The sequence below is a fragment of the Carassius auratus genome, chromosome 35 (assembly GCF_003368295.1).
Source record: "Carassius auratus strain Wakin chromosome 35, ASM336829v1, whole genome shotgun sequence".
Classification (NCBI taxonomy): Eukaryota; Metazoa; Chordata; class Actinopteri; order Cypriniformes; family Cyprinidae; genus Carassius; species Carassius auratus.
In genome coordinates, this window is record NC_039277.1 from 11,250,098 (window position 1) to 11,262,646 (window position 12,549).

Here is a 12,549-nt window from a genome sequence, read left to right on the forward strand (position 1 = left end):
AGTATAAATAGAGCACATGTGAAGAGGCCTGTGAAGTAACCAGCACACACACATGAATGGCTGTCCGGCAGGCTTTAAACACTGATTCCCTTTGTTATGTTAAGCAAGTGTTCAGTTAGCCATTCTTGAGCAGACGTCTTGAGCAGAACTCAACGTGAGGCATGACATTATGACAAGGACGTCAAGCAGGAGTCTAGGCCTGGGAGGGGGAAAACAGCTGCGTGAGGACACCATGGTAAAAATAACCATGCAGACCCCAGTACCCCCTGACCACACACACACACACACACACACAATCTGAATTCAAACAGTTTAACTATTCTTTCTGAGAATCCAGCCGAACTCAATTCACAAACTTCACCAGCAGAGACAACACGTTTAATTCCCACCACAAGGGGGCAACAAACAACCGACAACATCATGGCTTGGTGATAGTGACAAGTTTTGATTCAGAAAATGTGCAAATCCATTTTCATTTTCAAGTTTCCCTGATTCACTGTGTTTACTTCAATTTAAAAATAGACAATTCATGCTGGTGAAACTTATCAAATGAATAGTATAGCGCTACAGTCAGCCTCTGTGATTGGTCAGAGGTTGACAGGGTGACTGCTGATTGGCTGTTCTGCAACTAGGGGCTGGCACAAAAGGTGGAATAACTTGTGTTATACATAAAAATACATACATAGATATATGAAGATATATTATTGTTTTAAAGTCATTTTGTAGCTGTATCACCTGGCACTGAATCTAGGCCAACATTTAAAAGTATGTGACATTTTTATGTTGTATAATAAAGATTGGAATTAAAATACATCTTTTAACAAGTTCCTGGTGTACAAAAGACATGAAAAACAAAAGAAGAGGTGAGGACATTCTTCTACAGGCCAAATACAGCCTGATTGAAACATTTGCTCCACGAATTCATAAAGTATTGTTTCTCTCATTCAGAAACATCCTGAGGGCACAAACCCTACGGACAGATAACAGCAGCATGTCTGGTCTTGCTGCTACTCGCTACATAGTGATTTACATAACATTTATGTTATGGAAAAATTGCTCATATGATGTAAGATTACCAGTCTCATGCTAAATGTAGGCATCAAAATCAAGGTTTCTTGTATTTCTTGATACAAGAAACCTAAAACAATCTGTCAGGTCTGGTTTGATTAAAGAAAGGTCCAATTGCTCTGTTAGTGAAGTTCACTTAAATAAGTGTGAATGCTGCCATCTGAAAATCGGTGTACACCAAACAAGCTTCCAAACTTACTCAAGTTCAGTTTGACTGAAATATATGTACAAAATATATATATATATATATATATATAATATCCCATGTACCAAAGACATTTAAACAAACACAAACCCATTACAGTTCGGTAAAGGAGCCAGAACCACCATCTATTCGCAGCAGAACTCCATTTGAGCTCATACAATGAGCACATTTAGTCCAGTCAACAGCATTATTTTGTATATTTAGTAAGTTTTATTGCAAAATATCTGCTAAAAAGGGCACTTGTAGTTTGATCTAACCAGGACCAAATGTATCAGTTTCTCTTTTGGTGTGGAAAAACTCAACAGTCCCGAACACTATCGATACTTGCACATATATATTTTATTAAAAACATTTCGGTCCCATGACCTTCATCAGGTATACAAAAAAATATTCATGCACAATCTTATGTAAAAAACAACAAATGACCAATCACCAGGTTGTAAGCTTTTAAATTATATATAATTAATGACTACTAAAACCTGATAGGAAAAAAGGAAACAAATCGAGTTTTTGTGAGAGCTATGGTGTATATGTTTTGACTAGCAACTCTTGTCATAAATTAATCTATAACTGCTCCTGCATAATTTTTAACAACAAACAGTGAGAGAAAAAAAAAAAAAAAATATATATATATATATATATATATATATATATATATATATATATATATATAGGATTCTCATAACTTTTAATGATATATAGTTTGTTATGATTAGATTAGGATTTAATTTTAATATATTGAAGTAAACTTGGTCATCCTGGTAGTGGGACGGTAACAGTTAAAAACCGTCACTCTATAACCTCAGATTCAACAGTGCTTCATCATTCATACCCATAGGTGATAAAGTTTGAAGAGTAAATATCCCGAATAACTCACGTCTAAACAAAAGCATTTCTATATCACCACCTCTCAGTGGCACAGTCACTTTCTCAATGCCACAAAGCCATAAAAAGGAAACCTCATGATTCAGACAGCCACAGGATAATTAACATCTTTTCCTCTAATAGAACTCTTATGTTCACTGATCCTAACATCCCATCACACAAAGACCACAGGGGCAACTAATCAGGTAAAGGACATGGGATGAAGCACAAGTAATAACAGAATTGATTCTGTATTTTTTCCCAGTTCTTGGAAGGCAAAATAAAACATTTTTTTAAATGTATTATTGCGCTTAGCACTGATACCACATCGATAGTTTCCATTTTGTACAGAACTCAATAATCTCTGAGATGGACTGAGATTAATCTCTTAATCTCTTCCATTTTTTGACCGTTTGTATACAATCAACGGAGGATGTTGAAGAAGAGAACTCAATTCAGAATCAGAAAACAACAAATGCCAATGTTTTAAAAAGATATCAAATAGGACATAAAGGAGCAACAATAATGTACAGTATGTGGAAAATAATGTTTTTTGAACCACGTTAACACATTTCATTACATTAAATACACATAATAATGTTCTTTTTAGCTATGTCATATGACTCCTTTAACTTTTTTTTTTCAATAGATCAGTTTTTTTGTATCCAGCCTTGGTTAGTAGTCTACCCGCAGGTGTGCAAGGTTAATTGTTAATTTACTTTTTTGGTATGGACCAAAAGGACCAAGAGAACAGAACTCGCCCTTACGAACGGAAAATATATTTACCAATATATTTCTTAAAATATATTGTGATATATTGTAATATATAATTTTCCCTTTTTATTTTCTAATATATTATATATTTGAATACATTTAATAATATATTGATGATACATATATTATATAATATATTGCAAAATATACAAATGATTGCCGCTTTCAATATGTTGCAATATATTGGAAAAAATAAATATATATAATAAAAATATGCCTAATATATTACATGATATTTTTCAATATACTGCAATATATTTTTGTTTCATAAGGATCTAAGCGTAAACACACCTTTGTTGTCAAATTTGAAAGAAATCAATCATTTGTTAGAATCAAAGCTACACAACCAAATCAAATTGCAGACGCTATGACAACATTAAATGACATTCAAAATACATTAAGAAAGTAAATAAGAGCATTGTTTTGATTTTGTGCATTGTGCTATATTCTTAGGGTGTGAATGGCCAGCAAGTAAATGACTAACCAACTGCTACTGTTAACCAAGTCACATTTAAAGGACTGCAATCATCCCTATGCCAACATGCTCAGAGAATACTGGACAGCTTTGCATAGTCCCACTGCCAAATACCAGCGAAAATCTGCCCAAAAAATGCAGATGGTTTTCACTGACCTGCAGATAAAAACCAGGATAATTATCAGCCTGACTAAAGCCACTTCCTGGACCCCTGTGTCCCCTGACCAGTGTAAATATTCAGGCCCCCTCAATCTCCCAGTAGCACTGGGGCAACACTGACAGCTCAAGAAAGACTTCTGGGTCATCGGCCAGGAAACAAAGTGGAGACATAAAGAGAGATTTGACCGAGAGGACGGAGGGACAGCAGACAGTGATGACAGACGAAAGACACATCCTGTATTCAGTGCCTGATGTGCAGCCAAGTCAAGCCATTACATAATCTAATCTGATTCTAGTTAATGAAGCCATTCAAAGACAGATTGTGTCAGAGCAGTCAGAGCACATTCATAGTCCACAGGCTGTTGAACCCTCACAGGGTGGACAAAAAAGAAGCCATTGAGTCCAAAGAAATTATACAGGACTGTTTCTTTGCTAAAAGTAGTAATTTCCTTCTTTTAAACACTTCTGAGCACTGAATAAACTGATCATTATCTTATTGCCAAAAGTGGACTGCTGTTACCAAAATATTAACCAGCATAATATAAACAAAATTCACTACTTAAGTGCACTTTTAAGACTGCACGTACTGTAGGTGTCAATCATCTCTGTTATGGCTGACTAACCTTTGCGTATCAGCATTGTTCACATTGTTGTCCATCAGGACAGGCCAAGTCACTGAATAGGTGTTGATATACAAGTCTGGGTGGTCTTAGGTTAGCAAGCATTGCATTGTAAACTTTAAAAAAAGTCTACATAGTACATTTAAGCGCTTGTACTTTATAAGTGCAAGAGCAAGGAAAACCTTTTCATGTTCATAACTTTTAATCATAAATCCCTACATACATTTGTGGGTTCAGACATCCTAATAGATTCAGCAGTCACACACAAAAGGCTGATTAAAGTTGATTCATTCATTCAGAGGACAATCGTTCAGCTAAGAGAGAGCTGGAGAGGGCGTAAGGAGATTGTGTGTGTTCTTCACACTACAGTAGTGCAGCTGAAACCTGTCTGTCTGGTAACTATCAATGCTAAAAATCAAACCTGTCAAACAAAATCACAAGCAGTTCCTGTCACAGACAGACCATGATTGAACCTGACATTCTACTGGAATAAAGCCACTCATGCTGCATGACATAAGAGTATCTGCCTTCCATTTCAGTTCTGGAGGGAGCTCACTAGGAGTAATTTGTGCCCAGTGATATTAAATAAAAATACTTTTGGTAATTGAAATAAAGGTGAAGTTTATAAAAGATCAAACTAATATTTGAAATGTTGTCTTGGAGACTAAATGAAATGAATAAGTCTGACTAAAACTGAAAAAAAACAACAACAACAATGTAAATAAATAAAATAAACTAATACAATGACAAAAGTTAAAAAAAAAATTACAAATATTATTCAATACTACAATAAAGTATAAATAATACTAAAATAACACTGTGGTGTTGTTTATTTGTAAATGCTGTCTGGGCTATTTTGGCATCCAATTCAAAGGAACTGTATATCAGGTAACGGTGAACAGGAACAATGGTAAGGTCAAACTAGTTGCACAAGGCAAAAAAAAATAAAGTTTCTGTGAGTAAATATTCTATACTCGTCTTTAAGACTGACAATGACTGCGGCACTATTACAAGACATTTAGCCTCTGGTTAATTTAGCCTCTGCAATTTAATTGCAAGTGGTTGGACGCAGGTGGAAAACTTTTTTTCTCTGAACAGAAAATAAAAAGTGTCTACATTTTACACTATTTTTTATCAAGTTGCAACAAGCAATTTCACCATGCAGCTCTCCACAGTGGCATAGTCTAGATTTCTGTATCACAGTCTTTATATAGAATAAACGCTTTTAGGCCAATTCCAAATGTGTCATGTCCTTTTCTGTTCTTTTTTTTTGAAAGTGGGCCAGTAAAAACTCAGGTGGGACTCCTGCCCCCTGCAGGCTGGCTGAGACTGGCCACTTTCAAAGGGCGTAGTTTATTACAGCAGCTGATTTGACATTTACTCTCTTGATAACGTCACCATTTGAAATGGATGATATGAGGATGAGCCTTTTGTATAATTTTCATAAAACTTAATTTTGTGAGTTACTGGTATTTGGTAACAGGAACTAGGAGAAAACTTGGTCAACCTAACTTAAATGTCCTAGATTCTTAGGATCTCCTCTGATTGATGTGCTCTGGTTTTTCAGCATTACTGGGGCAAATTTGCCCAGAGGCATCTAGACTGCATAAATGTCTATGCATATAGGCAACTATTAGGATTTGTATGAGAGCCAATTTCCACCAACGGGTAAAATAAAAATGACTTAAAATGTATAGTATTTATATTTATATATTTTTATCTCACAATTGTTCCTGCAATTCTGAGAAAAAAAAAGTTTGAATTTCAAGATATAAACTGGGAACTGTGAGCTCAAAGCTTAAAAATGTTAGTTATTTATGTATTTTTTAAACTGGGTTGGCTATAACATTTCTAATGTTCTGACATACTTTAAAATTGATGGTGTACTAACACAACACTCTGACTTTGACACAGATATTTCACTGGTTATCCATTAGCAGTTATTTCCACACACATTCCTATTCAAACACAAGCAAACCAACATGAAAACAGGTTGAGCAGGAGCCATTGCTGACTCGTGTGACCCATGCCAACTCATTTGATTAGCCTGACCAAAACATTCTCTTCAAACACCTGTTTCTTCCTATTTTCACTCCATTAGATGAAATGCTGTTAGTGTGAAGAGCGGCCCCTCACAGATCAGGCCAGATGCTCTCGGCTGCACTAGGATAAACCTCTTAAGGTTCAAATGGAGCAAATATTACAGTACATAAACACAGCATTCAATATTTACCTCCCCCATGTTATTCTCACATCACAAATAAATCACTCAATGCATTTTAATCTCTTCTTAGCTCTGGTTTCGTGCTGAGCCAGATCAAATTAATATACCAGAGTATGGACGTCAGCCTAAACTAAGTATTTGCATTTGTCATTTTTTTCTCAATTTGTTAGAATTGTTTGCAAAATCATTTGCTGAGACATTGAAAATGTGTTGGAAAAAATAAGACGTTTCTTTAAAAATATGTCCCAGATCTTGATTTTCATATCGGTAACCACTGTGACTTCTTACGTGACACTGAGCTTGTGACATTTTTTGTCTGAGATGAGTGCAACTGACATGAAATATCTGATGGATCATGATGACAGACGATCACAGAAACAAACACAGCTGACATCACATCTGCTTTCACCTGGAGCACCTGACCTTTAGACTGACTACAAAAAAATCACTGAAATGTTCGCTTTCAGTGTTTTTCTCTCCGTTATCAAAAGACCCATCAATGCTTAGCAACATAAGATTAAAATATACAATAAGTGCTGTCAGGCCAACAGATTCGCCCACATTCTGAATTGGGGCCGTTCGCTCAGCTGTACCAGGATACAGAGATGAAAATGTGTCAGAGAGCAACTGGGGAATACAGCAAAGCCAAGAGAGCAGATAAGTAAAAGGCTCTAATTCTGCTGCAAACATTGAAACAAAGATCTCAGAACATACGATTAGACCTTCAGGAAAAGTTGCCAATCGATATCTAAATTCTATATTTATGCATTTCACAGATGCTTTTATCCAAAGCGATTTACACTGAATTGAAAGTATACATTTTATCAGTTCATGCATTCCCTAGGAAGTGAACCAACGCCATTGGTGTTGCTAGCGCCATGCTCGATTGTTTGAACTAAAGGGATGATTCTAAAGTTATGTAGAGTACGGTAAATATCACAAAACATTTAGTGAACAAATAAAAACTCTTTCTGAATCTGAACTTTTCCATTTAACAGTGTATTAGATAACAATATGGACTTTTTCTGCTATTTTGCCATTTGTTCCACTCAAATGGGACTCCACTGTCTTCCATAACGAGAGTCTAAACAATGCAGATACATTATGGGTAAAAGTGACAAATACACATTAGACGGGTTATTAACCCCCCCCAAGCTGTCTCACTGAAACTGCTGACATCATCAACAGCTCTCTGCACAACGGTCTATTTTTAGATGTCAACAGAAACACTCATATTTCTCTGAATTCACAGAATACCTCAAGGCTGTAACTGATCTTCCATATGAAGAGTTGCTGAAACATAGAGTATGTACCCAAACTGTACTGTTTTTCCAGAGGAACGTCAAAAAGCCAAACATTTAGAATCCAAATTACACTTTTAGCTAAAAAAAAATATTTATCCACTATTTATCAGATTTTACTGACACAATTTCATTGAGTTTTATTGTGCCTAGTGCATGGTGGGAGACAACAGAAAATAATGTGAAGAAGAAGAGCTAGCAAACCAATGCCATCCACATTTTGCTACTTGGCTCAAGAGCAAGTTTTCTTTGAGTGATTCAACACATCACAACTATCTCACCTCGTAAACATCACGGTACGGGCCTCTGGTGTTCCTCAACCAACAGCGGCTCAGCTCGCTCAACTCCACGATGGGCTGCACCTTCAGACGCACCGTGTCTCCAGACAGCCTGATCATCTCCACGATCTCATCCCTGCTCTTACTTTCCACGTTTCTCCCATTGATCTCTACCAGACGGTCGCCTGGCACCAGCCCCAGTGTCAGGTCCTTATTCCCAGCGCCGGGCTCAGCAAAGTGCACCACCTTTTGGTAGAGCGACCCATCGGGCTGCTGGTCCACCATGGTGGTGCGACGAAGTGTAAAGCCAAAATCTCCTGTGTTGCGGCGCTGAATTTCCAACTCTCTTGATGCAGGAATCTGTGGAGGCGCCACAGCAGGCAAGCGCAGGTCTGCTGGGAACGTTTGGTCCACTATCTCTGGGACCTGGACAATCTTTGCAGGGCTGGTGGGATGGTGAGGTGTGTATAGAGGCGGATTGAATACCTTGACCTCTACCTGATGTGAGGGAGTGGTGGAGTTCTGTCCTGATGGTGTGGTCGACCCTAAAGGCCTTTCCTCTTTACTCTTCTGTGAAACAGAAAGATTTGTTCGCTTCCAGATTTGTTCGACTTGGGAATTCTGCTTTGCCATGGAGTCGTACTCGACCTCCTGTTCTTTGATGGATGACCGGAGGATGTCTTGGTCAATCTTAATGTCATCGCTGGAGCTTGTGGGTGTTATGGTACCTTGAGTATAGAGTTTCCTGAGGTCCAAGTCTGTCAGGCTGAGCTCTGTGTTTCGGACCACCCTGATGGGAATGGGGCTGGAAATCTCCAGCTTTCTTTTCGCCACTCGGTTAGAACTGCTTCGATGAATATGAAAGAAACCTCTCCTCATCCTCATTTCCTCTAGACTATTCAGTTCGGCTTGAGACATTCGCTCTTGTTTCACTTTCTTCTCCTTCTTCTCCTTTTTTGTTCCATCCTTCTCCTTGTCTTTATCTTTCTTGATCAAGTGGAACATGGTTGTGCCCAAATGTAGAATCCACCAGGTCTCTTCACAGCATTAAGATCAATGTTGGCATTCAGTCATGACCAGCTCCAGTTCCACAGCACCAAGGGCACCTCAGCTACAGGTGAAGCTCTCCTCTAAAACAACAGATTGAAAGAACACATTTTTATGTTTCCTCTTTTTTGCAATGACTGTAGTAGTCATGGAGTTTAAAATGCATATTATTTTATTGTAATTGTTAAATAAATTGAAATTATCATTATTACTATTACAACTAATATATATATATATATATATATATACATATATATATACATACATATATATACATATATATATACATACATATACATACATACATATACATACATACATATACATATATACATATACATATATACATATATATATATATATATATATATATATATATATACACATATATATATATATATATATATATATATATATATATATATATATATATATATGTATATATATATATATATATATGTATATATATATATACGTATATATATATATATATATATATATATATATATATATATATATATATATATATATATATATATGACGGTAGACCTCTGCGTGACGTCACACAATCTCATTGGCTGTTTTTACCTCTCTTGACAGGTACAAAAAAAATCGGTAAGAGATCCGTAGTACAGCTTATCATCGACAGTAATATAAAATGTACACAACGACATAAACATGATATAAAACACAGCACCATATATCAGTTATGATGTTAAAACGATCAGTTTTCACGAATATCCGAACAAAACGAGTAGAATGAATAACTTCCTGAAACCACGCATCTCATCGCCCCCTGAACGCTTCCTCTTCGAATTTAATTTCTGTTACAATAAATATGCTACGAATTCTCTTGACCTCATCTGCAGAATCATGTCTGTCATGTAAAGTTGAATTAATTTCTATAGATACACTACCGGTAGAAACTTTTACTGATTCAGGTCTTAATATAAATCTACGAGGGTTTTAAAATGAAACTCTTTGTGCTTTTATTAAATTACTCATTAATTCAGTATTAGACCCTATACTCAAATCCCGCGTCTATATGCAGTAATTTCATTGGTCTTGTATATCATGTCTTTAAGGTGAATGTTTTGGTGCGCGTAATGCGCTTCTCCAAACCTATTTATTCCGCATCAACGCAAACATACAGACTGTTCACCTGTACAGTGAGCTAAACATAAATGCCGCTAAAGATAAACAAACTCACCGCTGAACCGGTGCAGAAATAGTCTGGCGACTGCCGGTGCGCGCTGGGCTGTAGCACCGCTCCTCTGGAAACGCGTCTAGAGCGTTTGACGGTCAATGGGACGCGCGCACCAGGTGATCTCCCGGATCACTGCGATCTCTGCTCGATATGATCTCTTCAAGAAAAGTTGAACACATCAGTTCATCCCTTTTGCATGACTAAGAGCCATTGAAACCTAGAGAGTTTTAGGTCGAGATACTTTGACTAAGATCAAAGTTTATTTGTCTGATGTGCAACACAGTTTAGTGCTTAAAAACGCAACCAGTAATAAAAAAATAAAATTCCAGCTAGGTTAAAATAATAATTTGTACTATTCGATCATTTGTATAAGAATAATAGCTACAGATATCAATAAATTAGCCCTCTATAGGAATAAATAATAATAATGAAAAATAATAAATAGTATAAGAATAGACTGGTATGCACACTATTGGCGTAATAAAATTAAAAAAGTAAAATATATTCAGTAGAAATTATTGTCTTTTCAAATTAACCATGTGCTTGATTTTGCGTACACAAGTTTAATTTTCTTGGGCATAGCGCCCTCCTTTGGAACAACTCTGTGACAACACTAATCCCTCTTTTTGTATTTTTTTTCATAATTCTCCAGCTATGCAATATTCTTCCAAATCTCCATCTATTCCACATTTGTGACTTATTTATCTTACATTCTTACAGCATCTCTTGTTCTGGTATTGGAATCAGTGTGTCAATTTAAAGTTCACTAAACAAATCAAACAAAATATAAAATACATATATAGTTATAATATCTTTAACCATTAACCAAAGCTTCTCAATTTAATACAAGCCTATAAATCATATGTTCTGGCTGTGGTGTTTTGGTAGAAAATATAAATATTTCTTATCTCATGCTTAAATGATTACAACATATCAAATATTGTAGCCAAAGCAAATCAAGTTGGCTAGTTTCTCAGCACATGACCTTACTTTTTTGGACTGATCAAACATTATGTATTTCCTTCTATGTTTAGGTTTTTAAACAAATTTGTGGCAAACATAAACTATTCAAAAGGTGCTCCACAGGGCCACCATGGAAATAGAGGATTTCAAACTGGCTTATACTGTATGATGATCACATTTCATATCACTCCTAATGCTGCTTTATTTCAGAAAAAAAAGTCCATATAAATCTATGCTAGAACCTTCAACACAAAGAATACCAGAGCAGCATTAAAAAAATTTAACTGATATATTAAAAAAATGTTTTTATATTTTTTTATTATTATTTTTTTTAAATTACAAATTGTTAGACTGAATTCTTAAGTCCTAATTAAATGCTTTTTAGCGTTTAACGTTTAATGTTTGGTAGTCACGCAAATGTTATTATACCCTACTACTTCTGGAAAAACAGTTTTATGAAGCATGACCTTTTAATCTCTTTGTGACCTATTAGAAGGGAACCCCGCTGATAATAAATCGGGTTATTAAGTTAATTCAGTTCAGGACTCGCTCTAATTATAAAACGATCCTAAAATAGAGCGGGCTGTGTCTGCGTCTTCAGCTAATCGCTCTCGTGTGTCTGCTGGGGGATTTATAGGAATGAATCAGGTTAAAAGGGGCACACAAGTCTGTCCCATGTTCGCTGCATTTGGTCTTTCGGTGTTTTGAACGAATCTTTTAAACGAACGAGTCGTTTTCGTTCACTTCCATGCAACAATGAGTCATCTCAGAGCATGTCGTTTGTGAACAAACCGAATGAACTACTAGGACTTCTCGTTCATTAATGAAATAAAAAAGCATCGTGCTGAAGATGCTTGATTCTATTGACTCGGTTAAGTGATTCAAAGAATCATTCACTACTGGAGCATCCTGCAGACTGGGACACAGAAAGCATCAATGGACGAGTGTAAACAAACCATTTTAGTGAAAAGATTAATGTCCTTTATATTAATCAAAATCCCTAACATCAGTAGGCAGATAAATTAAGCCTTGATTCATGTCGTTTATATTAAAAAAATCCCGAAAATTAGTAGGCAGATAAATTAAACCTTAATATACATAATGTAGTATTTAAATGTATAAAAATAGACTTTACATGTAACGTTACAACGATACGATAGAGCATGTCTAATAGTATAAAGGCAGAGAAATCCTGCAGTCAGTCTCGCGCAGTGAGTTATGACGAGTCTCGCGACAGTTCCACGCTATTCATCAACTTCACTCTTGTTTTTTTGGAGCGTCCCGAGAGACTGTCGAGATGGAGATAAAAAACAGGGGTGCTTTGAAAATCGCTAGATTCAGTACCTCGTAAATTCAGTGCCCTC

At 36.1% G+C, this 12,549-nt stretch overlaps 1 protein-coding gene across 2 annotated transcripts in view; it reads right to left on the bottom strand.

Moving 5' to 3' along the window:
• Positions 1-10,329, bottom strand: part of LOC113054383 (unconventional myosin-XVIIIa-like) — a 39,084-nt gene extending 28,755 nt beyond the window's left edge. Inside the window, exons 1-2 of one of the 2 annotated variants that reach the window (XM_026219905.1) lie at positions 10,226-10,329; positions 7,972-9,098 (exon numbers count right to left, since the gene is read on the bottom strand). In XM_026219905.1, the coding sequence (XP_026075690.1) occupies positions 7,972-8,973 (1,002 nt within the window). In that variant the 5' untranslated portion in view covers positions 8,974-9,098; positions 10,226-10,329. The remainder of the gene's footprint in view (positions 1-7,971; positions 9,099-10,225) is intronic. The other variant, XM_026219906.1, reaches the window with a different exon arrangement.
• Between the last annotated feature and the right edge of the window lie 2,220 nt (positions 10,330-12,549).